The 17,086-nt window shown below is 31.4% G+C and overlaps 2 protein-coding genes across 3 annotated transcripts; one reads left to right on the top strand and one right to left on the bottom strand.

Annotated features, from left to right (window-relative positions):
* Window positions 1–1,248: 1,248 nt before the first annotated feature.
* On the bottom strand, window positions 1,249–16,095 carry LOC108910847 (tetraspanin-33). Of its 2 annotated transcripts, XM_018715594.1 has the most exons (6): window positions 15,813–16,095; window positions 15,556–15,759; window positions 15,325–15,498; window positions 14,090–14,269; window positions 6,578–6,753; window positions 1,249–1,343 (listed from the first exon to the last, which is right to left on the bottom strand). In XM_018715594.1, exons 1-6 carry the CDS (start codon window positions 15,918–15,920, stop codon window positions 1,313–1,315), a joined length of 873 nt encoding a protein of 290 aa, XP_018571110.1. In that variant the 5' UTR covers window positions 15,921–16,095; the 3' UTR covers window positions 1,249–1,312. The 2 variants fall into 2 exon arrangements, with proteins under 2 accessions (XP_018571110.1, XP_023312293.1); XM_023456525.1 differs by lacking the exon at window positions 1,249–1,343 and having other exon boundaries at window positions 6,123–6,753.
* Window positions 6,253–10,283, top strand: LOC108910848. The gene is made up of 2 exons (XM_018715595.2): window positions 6,253–6,363; window positions 9,990–10,283. The coding sequence occupies exons 1-2, from the start codon at window positions 6,278–6,280 to the stop codon at window positions 10,207–10,209; spliced, it is 306 nt and encodes a 101-aa protein (XP_018571111.1). The 5' UTR covers window positions 6,253–6,277; the 3' UTR covers window positions 10,210–10,283.
* Window positions 16,096–17,086: the final 991 nt, after the last annotated feature.

Here is a 17,086-nt window from a genome sequence, read left to right as displayed (position 1 = left end):
GATTTCAGATATAGGTAAATTAGCCTAAATCTGCCTATTTTGAGTCCACGAATCTGTAGTCTTCCGTTGTACACGTTATTCTGGGACACCATGTATATATTTTTATAAAATACTAATGTTAATAAATCTATCTACAAGTTTATATTACTTATATTTATAATGTTTTTCTAATGAACAAAACTTTTAAGTTAAGAAATAAATGTTAAAATGAATAGTAAAGGTGCCTTATTAGAATTACTAATTTGGTAGTACTACAGGCAAAATAGCTTTTGTGCAGCTATGTTGCCTGTGGTACAATCATATTGAAGCCGTTCCTGTTTTACCGAACAATATATTTTTTTCTTTGAAAGAAAAGCACCTAAATTGGTAAAGTATGTAGGTAGGTATTTTGTATATTTTGCAGTTAAGGTAATACAGTCCATATAATATTTGTTAAGATAAAATTCCTAGAAGACTTTCTTGGGATTAACTGGCTTCAACACCTGAGGTAGAAAGATATTGGCGGCGCAGCTAGCACGCTTGGTTCAATAATGTTACATTATTACATTATACTTCTTTTATTATAAAAAAAACGCATTTATATAAATAATTAATTAATAATTGGAGGGTCTATAAACAAACGCAAATAATTGTACGAGAAAAGCTTAGTATCTTTTTATGTAACACACTGTTACCTCCCTTTAGATTAGAAAAATAATACTTGACAATGGAGGGAGGGGGTTCTGCAAAACTTACGGTCTCTTACGTGGGGGTGTGGTGGGGGTTACCTGAATTGAATTAAATGCTCTTACATAATTTGTACATGTGACCCCTAAGTGTATCGTCCTGTGCATTTTCAATGTAATTTCTTATTAAAATCAATGGAGGTGAAAAAAAAAAAAAAAGAAACAAAACCTATACGAGTATATTTTAATCTGAAAATATTGCAGAAAATTTTAAGGTACGCCCCTGCCGCGGTAAATTATTACAGTATAGTTCTGATTACAGAACATTATTGGTTTATATTTTTCTTGAAATTCTATCAACAAATATTGTATGGGTTGTACAATACAGAAAACTTTTTTAGTTCTCATCTTTTTCAATATATTTATAGATTTTAATTATATACAACATTGTTCTGTTGTTATTTTTATGTCAATACATTTATGTGATTGATTTCCAAGGTGTTATTTGATATGATGTTTTTTTTTTTAAACCAAAGCTTTCAGAAGTAAATATCTATAAAAAATAAAAAGGAAAAAACAGAAATAATCAGTCAAAATATATGTATTTATTTTTATAAAAATAATAATCGTAATTGTCCTTAAGTGGTTTATCGAAGTTGTAACTCTTCATATCTAAAACTAAAATATATAATATAGTATATATACTGGGTGTTCTGATTTACAGGTTCACAGGCCATAAATAAACTCTAAGAACTCACATATGTGGGAAATATACTTTCCTTAGAATTGTAAATCCTAAGCCTGCAATAATTATTTTTTAGTTGCCAATTTTTAAAAAGTTACATTAGCAAATTTTTATGTAATAACATGCTGTTAGTCTACACTTCTCTACACCTCTAAACTTGGTTTATTATATTTCTTTTTTTAATTAACATTTAATTATACAAGAAAAAAGGTAAATTGTTCATGAAAAAGTGTAATCGAAGCATTGATTCTGTAAGTAAGTTATGGATGGATATTTTCACAATACATCAATTTTGTAGTTGTTTTAAAAACCACACCAAAATGTATAAATTAAAATCACTTACACCTCAAATAATCAAAATCGATTAATTCTTAGAGTAATTTAAAAAATTCAAAAAATTTTCAGGCCATACAAAACAATTTTGGATATACGTGAATTAGCCTAAATCGGCCTATTTTGAGTCCACGATTTTATGGTCTTCCGTTGTACTCGTTCATATGGGACACCCTGTAGAAACTGGTACTTTAGCATTGTGAGAGATTCGCAAATATGCACGTTCATAGGGTGTATGTAATAAAAATATTTAAACTTCATTTGTTTTTTACTTGTTATATTAATGGTCTGCACATCTATAAATGAGAACACGTATGAACCAAGCTGATGAATATAAAATCTGACCTTAACGCTAGAGCTATTTGTATAATTATATATTTTGAATAATTGAATCTTAAAAAATAAAGAGCAATATTATGTTTATTTTTATTGCATTAGAAAAATGTAAAAGCTGAGTTGTAGATCCAGTTTTTTTAATTAGGGTAGAACGTCATTATTGGAGGCAATGACTGAAAACTCGGATAATCCAAATTTTACTTCGACAGGTGCAATTATTGTTTCAGCTGATTTCATATCGCAAATTAAATGCAATTCTACTATACGAGAATACGGATAACGAGGTTCTACTGTTACCATGTAAATAAAACTGGCAATTTGATACACATTTTAGGAATTGAAACTTTTACTTTTGCCTCATAATTTGATGAAAACCTTATTTTTTTATTTTGATAATTCAGTGCCATAACAGTATTTGAAATTAATTTTTGGAGATGACATACTGTATATTATATATATTTTTTTAATTTAAAATCAATTAATTTAATGTGATGTTCTTTTATAATGTTATAGTATGTTTTATTGATAGATCAGTAAAGAGATCCAATGTGTAAGTATGTATAGGGAATGGAAGATAATAAATGTCAATTATGAATTACAAATATCTGCTTGATAATATTGAAATACAAATAATTAGCAGCCCTAAACAACCACTTATTTGCATGTAATTTTTGGAATAAAGCGCAAAAGAAGCTTAAGGTATCAATAAAAATATTTGAACCCTTAGAAGACAACAGTAACATTTTACAAAACACGCCCAATAAACAGTAATACACAAAACACAAAATTAAATGCCCATAATAACACAACAATGAATTTGAAAGTTGTTAAATTTTGTCGGGTAAAATATTCTGATATAATCTAGATCTACATAATACTATAAAATTACGCTGAGAAAGTAGCATTTTAATTACCAGGGATGTATTAAATGTAGGTATAATTTCTATCTAGGGGGGGAAGAATTATGGATTTTTAAAGAATATTAGGTAGAACTTTGTTTTTATTTTATTTATTTTTTTTTGTAGTGGAAACTTAAAACTAAGTCCGATACAAGATCTGTTATGGTACAGGGGACACCCTGTATATTTCCAAATTAAAGCAATGGAAATTATTTATATAAAAATAAAATTAAAGAAGAAAAAAGGACTAACATATTTTGTGTTTGTTCCTTTTTTAGAAAAGGAATATGTAGGAACAATTTATTTTTTATTTTATTTAGATTTTCAAGCTAACGCTTATGAAATATATTTTTTGGAAATTAGAGGCAGATGTTTTTATTAAAATTATAAAAACTTCTCAATTAAAAACAAATCATTTTCTTTTAAATATCATTATCATCAATTAAAATTGTCATTTATAAACTGTTAGACGCTTTCAATTTAATATATTTTTCTTTTAGTATGTAATTATTTATATGCAAAATGTAAGTTCTACATGATTTTACAAATTTGACTAAAGTTTAATTCTTTTACATTGGCAGAGTTATTCTGTAAAAATGTCTTAAAGCCGAGGTATATGTTTAGTTCATTTATTTAAGACGGGTGTAAGACCTTTAAATTATAGATCATTTAGACTAATGGTATTCTACAAACAAATGATTAAGTATGTTATTTTTATTATGGTCTTTGGCGATATCGTAAAAATGGTTTACGCTGTTCTTATTTGTGATGAAATGTGTTCAATTTGATTCAAAACATATTTTATGTTTAAAACGTCAACTGACACCTGATCTCTAGTCTAAACTTTAGTTTAAAAAATGTTTCTGTTTTTAGCCTTACCTACAGAATTTTAAATTCTCTTTATAAACATTTACTTATATGAAGTTAAAAACAGTGTAGAATTATGTCTTCTAAAGTTCTACAACACATATTAAAAAGTTACAGAATAACACTGCTCTTTGGTACTTTGACCAAGAAATTAGCCAAAAATTATGGTAAAGGTTTGGCATCATAAAAACTGTTTTGTTATCATGATTGATTTTATTATATCTATACTTGTTTTACTTTTACCTGTTTTTGGCTAAATAAGTTATATAAGAAATTCCTCCATTGTAATAAAAACTGTGATATATAAATGTTCCAGTTTTCATAAATTGAACAAGAAATTGGAGACAAATACAAGGTATTTTGGAAAAAAGTACTATAAATTCAGGGACTGACAGAACATAAAAAAATAAGATATTTGCTTAACGACCATGGTCTTTTGTTTTTGAGAAATGGGTTGTTAAAGAAAAAATTAATTATTTTTTTCAAAAAAAACTAACGTGATGAAATTATTGAGGGTTCTAATTATGTCAGTGTTATTAGTCTGCTAGAAAATGCTAACTATGACCTTTCCCAGTGATGTTTAATGACAATTTTTTCCGAATTGTTTCATATGCTGTACTTTCAACATTAAAATGTAAATGTCATTTTTCATAAAACGAGTATTGGTACATTCACTGAAAAGGCACGATTTTTGAGAAAAACGTCATTGGCTGTACCATAGTAAACAAGCTTCTACTACTCGATACAAAAAGTGTTCAGAAACGAAAATAAACCGATTTAAATCAAGTTACCTTAGTACAGTTTTGCTTCCTTAAAAAGTTATATTACCTACTACATATTTGTTAGGTAACAATAAAAAAAAGGGATAACATTTTTAGCCAGTGTGTTTCTAGTGACTTTAATAATCTTTAAAACCTTTTTTTATGTAATATGATATTTTACATGCAAAGAACCTAACCTCAAAAAAGTTATGCTATAAAATGTCAAAAGCAAAGGTCCATCCTGATGACATCTAGTGGATGGCCAAAAACTAACACCCTGAGGTAAGTATTTAGTACCCTCAAGAACTTATTTGCATCAAATTTCAATATCAATCATTCTCTTTGTAAAAGATATCAATAAAATTTAATTTTCAAAGATCATCTTTGACACCTTGTAGCTCAAAAAACAGGGAAAAATATTTTTTGATGTTTTGAGGTCCTGAATTTATAGTAGTTTTTGTCCAAAAACACCCTGTAGAACTGGTTCTAATTTATTGGGAAAATTTGGTAATTTTTAGTAGCTTTTAATATTTATTCAATAGTACTATTTCAATTATCTTTATTCTACAATTTTTACTATTATTTTTACGTTAAATATTTTAATAAAGAACGAGTTACATTACATATATGTGTTTTCTGTGTTAAGGCAGTTACGTTAGTACATGGTCCGGCTATTAAGTTTTAGGACTGATTTTATTGTGGCAAAGTGCGTGGCACTATCTATGTGCGATCAACGGAATTACGAAGGAGTGTCTATTACAGTCAACAGTGTTGCTGTGGTTCCTAAGGTTTCGAGACGGCCAGCGTACACGACAAAGTTAGGACGGGGCCTCCCCGCACAAGCCGAACGAACGAAAACATCAAAATTCATTCGGTTCTTGTGGGGATGCTTTGTCCTCTCGATATCGTGCATGCTGCCTCGGCCATCACGAAATCTCCCGAACCACAAGAACACAGTCGGATGTGATACACACTCCCCACAGTACGCCGTTTGTAACAACTGATATATTTCCGTGGTTGTTTTACCGGCTTTAAAACAGATTTCTGTATACTGTTGGTTTACATGACAACTATCAAAAACTCGCTTTACACAAAACGTTATAACTTTAGATACATGTATACCGATGAAATTTTGTTTGGTCACTTATTCCCACAACGTAGTTCTCTTAACTGCACATAGATAGCGCCACACACTTCGCCACAATAAAATTAATCTTAAAACTTAATAGCTGGACTGTGTATGGCATAAATTAGAATCATAGTCAATTATGATTGATTTTTTTGCAAAAAGTTGCTAAGTTTAAATTTGATCAATATATTGGCTAATTAATTAGATTGAACTATTTACTGATTAATAAATTGGTAACTTTAAAACAGATTTAAAATGATGTTACAAATATAGTGAATTGTTTTGGGTTAAAAATTGTTAATTGTCAAACTCATTCCATATTTGCTATGCCCAAAGCTGCTTGTTTGGATAACCATCACAAATTTCCACAGATATTAAAACAAAATGTGGAGTAGAGAATATATTCATATAGTCACAAAACGTGTAAAATACTTATTACATTAGGGTAAAATCGTATTTAAATATAGAAATATCTAGATTAGATTATACTAATATCGATAAATGTTAGTAGAGATTCTAGTACAAAAAAGTTAAAAGTGTAAATGTGCATTATGACTATGATATATACATTATCTCACAATTCACATAAACAATTCAGAAAGTATTTCGCACCCAAGCTATTATGGCGGTAGGTAAAAAAATTAAAAATACATGAAACACAAATATCAATGAAACTGTCACGCTATATACACAATTCGAGTAAACAAACATGTATTTCATTACAACAGTTATGGGTTAAAAAACACATTACAATAGGTTAGACGATACAAACAGTACGATGAACAAGTTAAAATGGCAGGACGTCATATTTACAGATATACCCTATATTTCAACTAGCCCACCTAGATTTTTGTAGATCTATTTGTCCTTCCAATGTCTTAGCTAGATATATCACAAATAATTGGGACAATGCTACCCCTAAGGCTATCCCAGCAATTGTGTATAGATTTCTTTCTGCCCATGATCGAACTATTTCAATGCAACCAGAAGTCCATACCCTCTTGCTGGCTTCGGCAACCTGAAAAGTAAATCATTTTTGTTTTTGCTTACTATAACATCAATTCAAATAAAATCATTAGTTACGGTTTTGATAATATGAAAAAGAGTAAAATCTGTGTGTCACTAATCAGAATAGTATAAAGTTGTCATAATTTCATTTTCTGATGTGTACCTTAACCATAAGTAGATATCTTAACCCATTAAACGCTGTTGTTGCGAAAACGCAACGTTTTATTTATAATTTTTTTCACAAAAATCAGAGAAGTATATTTTTTATGAATTTTGTTATTTAATATTTGCTTACATTTATTTATAGCAGATTATGTTTTTCATAAAAAATAAGTGAAGTTTTTTGTTTATTTTGCACTTTCAAAGTTTGCATAGTTTTGGGGTTTTGTCAGTCTAATACAGCAAAGCTGCTAACTATTTTATTTCATAATATACATCTTTGTAGTGTTGACATATTTCGAAGGAATTATCGCTTGTTACTATAAATTAAAAAAATATATGACACTTTTATTATCAAAAAAGTTACAACCGCTAAAACTTAAAGTTGCGTTTTCGCATCAACGGCGTAATAGGATAAAAATTTGACCGAAAGTAGTGGGGTGTAACAACACGCGCTGTCGGCCGACGTGCACAGGCTTGTTCATGCCAGTTGCAATTTAGAGCATCTTTTGATGATAACCTATAATAACTTAGTGTAAAATCAGTACGTTTAAAAATATCGGAAAGTGTAATAAACCATGTGGAGTGAAAATTACGAGCGTCATCGTGCTCTAACTCTTCAAGAATTGGAAGCCGAGTTAGAGGATTTAGATCTCGAAAATGAGATTGATGCCGTAATTATACCTCCCCCCGTTGATGAACTTACGGACGAGGAAGATATAGACGAAAATATTTTGCTAGGTAAGTTTTCACTTTATAGGGACGAACAATAAATATAATACAAAAATATATTCTTTAGGGGATATTGTACCTCAAGATGTAGCTGGTACATTCGAGTTATTAGTTCCTGAAATGGAAAACGACATTTGTGTTGAGGCACCTAAAGGCAAACGTGCGCCTAAACAAAATACTGTCTATGCCCCAAACTGGAGAAAAAAACACCCAAAATACGACAATTTACCAGTATCAAACGAGGAAGACAACAAAAAGAATCTAGCGGAATTATTAGCTGATAAATCGCCTTTGGATATTTTTTTCATGTTTTTCGATGAGGGTTTACTAAATGAAATACGACATTTTTCGGAAAAATATGCTAAAGACAATAATATACATGATTTCTCTATAACATTATCAGATTTGAAGAGATTTATAGGAATTTTAATTCTTTCTGGATACCACACTCTACCACAGTTAGAAATGTACTGCAGTAGAGATGAAGACAAAGGTGTGCCACTTGTAAAAAACTGTATGAGTAGAAACAAATTTCGGAATATAAAAAGAAACCTGCATCTTTGTGATAACGCTAAGCTAGATAAAAATGATAAATTTGCGAAACTGCGTCCACTGTTTGATGCCATAAATAAGAAAAATTTACAATTTGGGTTATACGCACATAATCTCTCCATTGACGAAGAAATGGTACCTTACTTTGGTAGACACTCTGCTAAAATGTTTCTAAAGGGAAAACCGGTGCGTTTCGGTTTCAAACTGTGGTGCCTCTGTTCTGAAGATGGGTATTTATTTCAGTTTATGCCATACGGCGGAGCTAGGGAAGAAAAAACGGAAATGGGTCTCGGGGCAGATGTTGTTGTCAGTTTGCTAAAAGTTGTTGAAAATCCGGCTTTCCATAGGATATTCTTCGACAACTTTTTTTCTTCCTACAAACTATTTTCTTTTCTTCGAGAAAAAAATATTTATGCCACGGGTACCATACGTGATAATCGTATTATCAATTGTAAATTAGAATAAAAAAATGCTATAAAAAAGAAAGAAAGAGGATCTTGTGACTTTAGATTTGATTCGAAATCTAACTCGTGTGTTGTGAGGTGGAATGATAACTCCGTTGTAACTCTTATTACAAACAATATTGCCGTAAATCCCATTCAGTCTGTAAAACGATATGACAGAAAGCAAAAAAAAGAAGTGAATGTAACTCAACCACTGGTGATAAAAGAATACAAGATACAAGAATAGACACAAATTTGACTGATGCGGACAATGAACCAAATACATCAACAATAAGGCATGGAAGGGGAAGACCAACGCACACGGAGTTACCAGATGAAATACGGAAAGACAGGATTGGGCATACCATCATTCGGCATACGGAAAAAAGGAGAAAACGCTGCAGATTATGCAAAAGCCAAACGGTGTTTATGTGCCAGAAGTGCAAAGTCCACCTGCACTCGAACTGTTTCGCGTCATTTCATAAATTATAGTTGTAAACTTCATGTAAAAATGTAACCAAATATATACAAAACTTTTAAACACATTTGGCTGTTGATGCGAAATCGCAACATTATTTTTTTCCAACCCGCTATACATATTTTAATTTTTTTTGCTTAAAGTTCGTTCAGTAGCGTACAAATACTCAGATAAAGTCACTGATTTTATTTATTAACCACAAATTCAATGCTTGGCGGTTAATGGGTTAAGCCAGTGATTTGGCTTGCACCACTAACTTAGCACTAAAGTGGACCTTAAAAGTCGTCTGAATTTAAGCGGAGGATACTCTACGGCTTACAATTTTAAGTAGAACTTAGATTATAATATAACCTCAATATCGTTATAAATAATTTTTTTTCTGGTTATTGTGATTTGAGGGGTCTAGATGCAAAACCCGCCATATCCAAATTTTTCATATATGAAACTGTGTAAGCTATTAGATTCTATAGTTGTCATTCTATAAGTATTTTAAACTTTTAACGTTCATATCCCGCCACATCCAATAAAAAAATAGTTTGAAAAATATTTGTTCAATTCAAAACCCGTCATTTCCTGCATGTGTTTTGTTTCAAACCCCGCCATATCCGCACAGCCAATCAGTGAACTTATTCTAAATCATGTGACCGTTCGTAAGTTGACTGAGCAATGGTTAGCTCACGACTGGAAAAAGTTGATTTCTGGGGTCTTCAAAAGTACTGGTAGTTGTCATTTTCAATTTAACCCAACTAAACGATTTATTATTACAAAATCGCCAAACAATAATATTTTAGTCAGAGGCGAAGTTAATTATAAATCGGATATGGGAACTGAAAAGTCCATTCTTAAAAGAGGAAAGAAGATTAATAATCTTAACCCTAACAGATTAATCCCAGGTAGAGCAAGCGCTAAGAAGAAAGCTGAAAGTGTGGCCCAAATTGCTGCAGAATCACTATGGGGGAAATGGATGGAGGAGAAAACATTGGAGTTTCACAAGAATGCTATTGAATCTGCAACAAGGGAAAGTAGCGATGAACCTCATGATGATAGTTATCAGGATGAATCCTGCTCTAGATTGGAAACTGAACACGATTTGCGGGTTTAGAGTTATATTCGATTTCTTTAAATACTTTTATACTGTGACAAACTTCCTTGGCAAATAAATTTTTTTATTGAAAATATTTTTGTTTAGATTTTTAAATAAAAAAATTATAGTGATGGAAAAGTTCTCATTTTGTAAACATTACTGGTAATTTTTCCATTTGAATGTCTTCAAAATTTAATTTTTTTGACATGGGAAAGAATGCTAAAACTTTCCTCCCAAATTCTAAAAGTTAACTTTGCCCATTGCTAAGTATTGCGAATTATTTTTATTGCTTTCTGTTGGTAACTAGCAAAACCCGCCATCTCCAAACAATTTTATTGAATATCTATCAATAAATTGATGTCATATTTTTTATTTTAATAAAAATGTATTACATTTTGTCCCTACAAGTGCATTACATAACATTTGCATTGAATTTCCAATTTAATAGGTTGCATACAGTTTTTTGTGTTTTGCTCAAAATCGTTTAACATGGATATGGCGGGTTTTGCATCTAGGCCCCTCATTTGTCTTTGTGTGGTATTTTTATGTATTTATAGAAAAACATGGTGTATCGACATGTTAAATGCATTTGGAGTTGCATCACAAAATTTTTGAAAGAAAAACAAGCATTTCAGTATAAATACCAAAATTCTAATTTAAGTGCATTGCTCAAGAGAGGGTGATGCCTAGTGAAAATTTTGACTTGCATGTATTGTCCACAAAGCAGAAACTATAGAGAGGTAACTAGATTAGCATACAATATAGAAATTGTGCAAATAGTATTTTTTGCAAATGTATTATATGTTTATATGCTATTATTGAGATTTAACTTACTGTAACAGCAATTTAACTGATATTTTTGGCATTTCTGATAGGTCTCTTTTATATTAAAATATAAATTTATATTATTCAGTGCAGTTTAATGTTGAAGAAATGGAATACACAAAGTAGAATTTTCTAGATAACATGCTGCCACAATATTTTTTTCAATACTTGTGTTAAGTTTTCGCTTAAAAATAAATAATTCTGTAAATGTTCTATTATTAATATTTAACAACTTATAGTCTGCACAACATTTATCTTCTTGATAACGTTAATTTATTATAAGAATTGCTGAGTATTAAAAGGCACTAACTCCAAAAATCTGCTATTAAACTGCGCAGTTAAAATTACAGTAGATTAATATGACTGAGTCGTGAAAGGAATTAAGTCCTGGAGTTAGTTCCTTTTACGACACAACACACGAGAGCGTGTTGTCAGTAGAGCCCTATGGCTATGGTAATGTTCCGCGGCAACAAAAACAATATTTTGCTCCAGCCTCATTCATCGAGTTTAAATATCTTCAAAATGACAACTTGGAAGCTGCAGAATTTATATGAGGCTTAGTAAAGCACACTTTTCGTTTGAGACAATCAGGGCCTAGACCAGTCTTAGTATCTGATGCTTTGTCCGGTGCTTACCCCGAAGGAAAAGTGCCTATAAATAAGCATAAAGTCGATGCTGTCAAGAAGTTATTGAAATATATCTCAGAACCAAATGAACAGCATAAACTTTTTTATGAAGCTTATCTTACATGGCCCACAAATTTAGAAGAATATAATATTTAGATAATTAGTTGAAATAATAATGTATTTTGTCATTAATAAACCTGTACTGAAAGTAATAATTGTTTAAGTTTATTTTTAATTATAGCAGTTAGGTTTTAAAAGGAACTAACTCCACTACTGTTTTTTTTTTTAAATTCAAATCTAGATTTAGTTTAGTTTTTTGTAATTTCCCTACATTTTGGTTTTTTGGAGTCAATTCCTTTTAACACTCAGTAATTCATAATCATTTTAAAAATAAAAAATCCTGAATATGAAGAATTTAATGCTCAATTAAAAAAAATAGTTTCTGGTTCACTCAGAGGGTGCACTGAAACTTTTATACAAACTCGATACTAGAGATTCCACTCTGTATGTTTGTGGTAATGTCAACCTGTCAACATGACATAAGTCATATAGGACTTTAAAAATGTGTCTTATAAGTGAATTAAAAATCGTCACATGCTAGAAGTGTTCCTCATTCACAGCAAGAAAATAGCCCAGTCTATCGTAAAAACTACCACGTACGTTAAGTGCCCCATAAGAAGAAATAACAAGGTGCAAGGTCAGGAGGAAGACTTGATTTAAATAGTGGCACACATCACAGGGGTAATGGAGTGGTGCTCCAGCTTGCTGAATCACTTCATTTTGTAGCTGTTCCAAATCTTATCTCCAATCATGTTACTATTAATAAGAAATGAACTGATAATGCTGTTGTCATAGATAACGGCCCACACATCTATTTTTTGTGGTCGATGTGCAATGCTATTGTAATATTCAACGAGGATTCTCAGTGGATCAATAGCAATAATTGTGTTTGTTCACTTTACCATTTAAACAGAAATTTAACTTGTGGCATTAAAGATATAAAATTTATTTTGAATAGTGAGAATTTGTAAAATTTATTCGTTTATATTTATGTTAATTTCTGTATTATTTTTTTCTTTAAGAATTAGATTTATAATTAAAGATTATCAAATAATTATTGAATATTCATTAATTAGATTAAACAACATTATAGAGGAAATTTCGAATATGATTAATACGTACAAAGTTTTGAAAAATACTTTACACTACCTTTTTCCCTAAATCTCTTTAGAGTTTTACATATCACTGACTGGGTAATTGGTTCTCGGTTGGGATAAAGTTTGTTGAAAAGGTTACAGACTTCGATTTGTGTCCTTTTGCTATTCCCGTATCTGACTATTATTATAATTTGGATTCTTTGTCCCTGTTAAATGAACCATTTTTCACACAGAGAGCACTCAACAGTTTTTTTTTTATGGTATGACTTGTTACTAGGCATCGCTCTCTCCTCAACAACAAAACTTATTTTCAAAATCATTTTTCAATGTATCAAATTTTTAATGCAATTAAACACCGTCATTTGGACATTTAAAAATTGAATTACTTTTACTCCAAGAGACGAAAACTATTACTAAGAAACCTCATCATTGTAATCCTCAAAAAATGTAGTATAAAATGCACAATAAATTCTTGGTGCTCCATATTCAAATTTTAATGTTATATTCGGTATTCTAAGTGCATTGAATAAAGGTCACAAATATACTACAATTTAAAAGAATTGTCACAAATGTCAAAATATTGAAGTCTGAATTCTGACCTTTAAATGGCAGCACCAATCAAAATGCTGTAACACAATTATCGCCACTGTAGAGGACACTTGTATGAGATTTTAGTTGAACTTTATATTAACAGATTTTTTTTAATATTTAATCTTTATTTTTTAAATGCCAATAAAATGATTTCATACAAAAATTTTAAAAAATGCAGGTCAAATTTTTATGCCCATTGTTACACTTTATACTAATATGTGAACAGATGGCAAACACCCTGTTACATTACAAGAAAGAAATTAGAGGTGGAAGAGGACAACACTGTGAAAAGCTTCATGCGTAATTAATGGTAATATGATACTTTCCTAATTGTTTGCAAAAAATGTATACCACATAAGGAAATTATGTAGAAAAATAATGTTCCATATCAACAGATAAAAAAAAAAAATCTGGAGATACAGCTGCAAGACAAAACTTACCAAATTCACTAAAATAATTAAATCCAAAACGAATAATATTACTTACGCTTCCTTGTTGATTCTCCATCATTAACATAACAGATTATGTCATAATTTTTACTGGGTGTTATGTTAAATATAAACATTTTTTTAATCGTAAGTTCAACTTTTCTATCAATTAAACAATAATTAACTGTCACTGATCAATTGGGAATTGCAAAATGAAATTTTACTTTAAATTTTTGTTGAGTATTGTAAAACTAGGCCATATAATACTTACCGATAAATTCTGAACTCCATAACCACACATAATATTGACAAGCCGAGAACTGAGATCAGTAGCGTTAATGCAACAAGAAAATGGTACCCCACAATGTTCTACACTAGGAGAACTGCAGTTAAAGTATTCATTTTTTGACCAATCTATGTATCCTTCTGAACTTAAACCACAGCAACGAAACTAAAATGAAGTAGTGGTGAGTTTAACAGTAAATTTGTATATATCTACAGGGTGGTCCGAACTTTATGCAGGAAACTTCGAGGACAGATAGATCTCTTTAAAATAATATGTGTTTGCCCTATAAACATAGGTCTGGAACGGCACCGTTTTAGAGATACAGGGTGTTGAATTTGTCAAAAAAAATTGATTTTTTGTTTATATCTCCGGAATCTATTAACCGATCTCAATAAAATTTGGTACATATAATGCATGATAGTAGTCCTTATATTCCCTGAAATATGAGCTTTAAAGGTTCAACCAGTGGTGTACAACTGGACAGGGGTCACCCCCTTTTTTACAAACAAATTTACGCCACTGCATTTTTTACGTGTCATTGTAACTGATTTATATTTTAATGCACAAAACACGTAAAAAAGGTAACTTTAATTTTTTCCCTAAGATTCGCCGTTCTCAAGTTATTCATACCAATACAATACCCTTGTGGCAGACACTTCTAACGATAATATTACAAGAATATTTGTTTATGTTTAAAAGTAAGTGAAATTTGAAAGCACACCAACAAAATTATTTACCCTCCTTTCTACACCACCTGTGAGGTAGTGTGCGATATAAACAAAAAATCAATTTTTTTTAAAACCTAACCACCCTGTATCTCTAAAACGGGGCCGTTCCAGACCTATGTTTATAAGGCAAACACGTATTATTTTAAAGAGATCTATCTACCCTCGAAGTTTCCTGCATAAAGTTCGGACCACCCTGTATAATATGAAGTTAACCCTTTCGTTGCGGCTGCTGATATTATACCATATAATAATAATATCGAAATACCTAGTACATAAAAAATGGTGATGCTAACTATCATGGAAGCTAAAGTTTCCTATAACTTACATAATACAATATGTGAATATAACTGTTTTAAGAAATTTACCGTAGCTCCCTCCTAGCGTATCCATCCGATTCATGTACAGCAGTCACAGAACTTCTTGTGGACTCATACGATCGTCACAATGAAAGGGTTAACAAAGTAACTTTAACAATATGAATTTCATACTTACCTTCTGTTGTGCAAAGTCTATGAAATTTTGCAAATCTGGATCATCTCGATATGTATGAATAATTTTATCAGTAAAATTTTCCTCTAAAAGTGATTGCATTGAATGTGGAAAAACAAAGCCAAGAATTGCAATTCCCATTTCAAGAAGAAAGAAAATTAATAGACATAAAGAGTACTGTAATAAACATAAAGCAATTATTAATATATTATTTAATATTAGCTTTCAACTTACAAATTTAAGCAAACATGTATTTTCTCTTAGAGCTCCTACACATCCTGCAAAACTGACAATGAAAACTACAGCCCCCATTATGACCATTACTAAAGAAATATTTAAAATAACATCATAAACATTTTCAAGTTTTACCCATCCTGTTAATTGCCACTTATCCACAAAAGCATACAGACCAATTCCAATGAGAAGACCTCCAAATAACTACAATGAAATAATGTTAGGCTTATGTTTCAAATAAATAGGCTATCACATACCCAAAACACAAAATTTAAAATAAAAATTAGATATTTCACACATGGACTAACATATGTAAAATTACTGGAGGGTTGACGTCTGTAATCTCTTCTGTGATGTGAAGACATGTTAAACGAAATCTTAAAACAGTAGAAAATCAAGTCTCATAAGATATGTCCTATTTTAAAAAAGCATTCATTACACAACTTAAGTTAATTTAAACACAAACATAGTACATGTTTATGAAATAAGTTGAAACTGTTTGTATTATAATATACACACTACTTGACAGTTCTTATTCACTGACAACTGACGTTAATTTGACAATCGACAGAAATGTACAGAAAAAACATATTTCGGGGCGGGGCTCTTCCGGAGTCCGTTCATAAATATTATTCTATTCAACATTTGTATAGAAAATGTATTTTTAGTTTGATGTTTTTTTTTACTTAATATACTAGAATTATTTTTATATTTAACTGAATACTTAATATATAATTTTTACTGTTTTCTTAAATTTATGTTGTTTTAAGGTACTTATGAAGGAACGCAGGGTGTAACAGCAGTAGTATATGCTTGTTTTAAGTCGACAAATAGAATACTTATCCTCCTTTTTATTTTCAGTTAATTGAATTTGCATTCTAATTCTATTAAAATAGCAGCCACGAATGTGCAATCCATAAAAATCTGTAAAATCGACTTTCATTATCATTATGTTCATCCTAATTTCAATTAAAATACACCCCCCCTGCCCACTAACTTTTTCTGTTTCAGAGACTGCCAGGATCAAGAAACGAAGACAACGACACACACACATACACCCTTCCCCATACCCTCCTTACCACTCCCCTACCGCGCTAGCCTAACACGGCGTCCTGGGTGAGCGGCGACAAACGGCCGGTGCGGCCGGCGCGATCGACGCGGTTGAAGTGGCCGACGCGCGCGCGCGCGCGCGCGCCATTATTCTATGGCTAGAAATTGGCCTCAATGATTTGGGATCGAGGGGAATTATCCCTCTTTATCCTGCCTCATCTCGTGTAGGCCTGGACAGCCTTCGTAGGTGGGCCCCATCCGTCGTCTACCCCGACCGCAAATGCGGCCGGTGTAGGCGCTTTGTGGGACCTCCTTTTGTCCTGGCTGGGCCCCGCCGGCTAGGGCCCTTTCTTCTGGCGCTCTTCTTGCTTCGCCGGCTCGTCTGTGTAAACCCCGGGGGTAGTGTCATGTTTATGTGTGGTATGGTTGGGTAGGGTAGTGCGGCTATGCAGCCTGGGATGCGCTTTGCTAAGGTGGCCCT

The sequence above is a fragment of the Anoplophora glabripennis genome, unplaced genomic scaffold, assembly GCF_000390285.2.
Source record: "Anoplophora glabripennis isolate ALB-LARVAE unplaced genomic scaffold, Agla_2.0 scaffold483, whole genome shotgun sequence".
In the NCBI taxonomy this organism is placed as follows: Eukaryota; Metazoa; Arthropoda; class Insecta; order Coleoptera; family Cerambycidae; genus Anoplophora; species Anoplophora glabripennis.
This window is presented reverse-complemented; position numbering and strand designations above follow the sequence as displayed.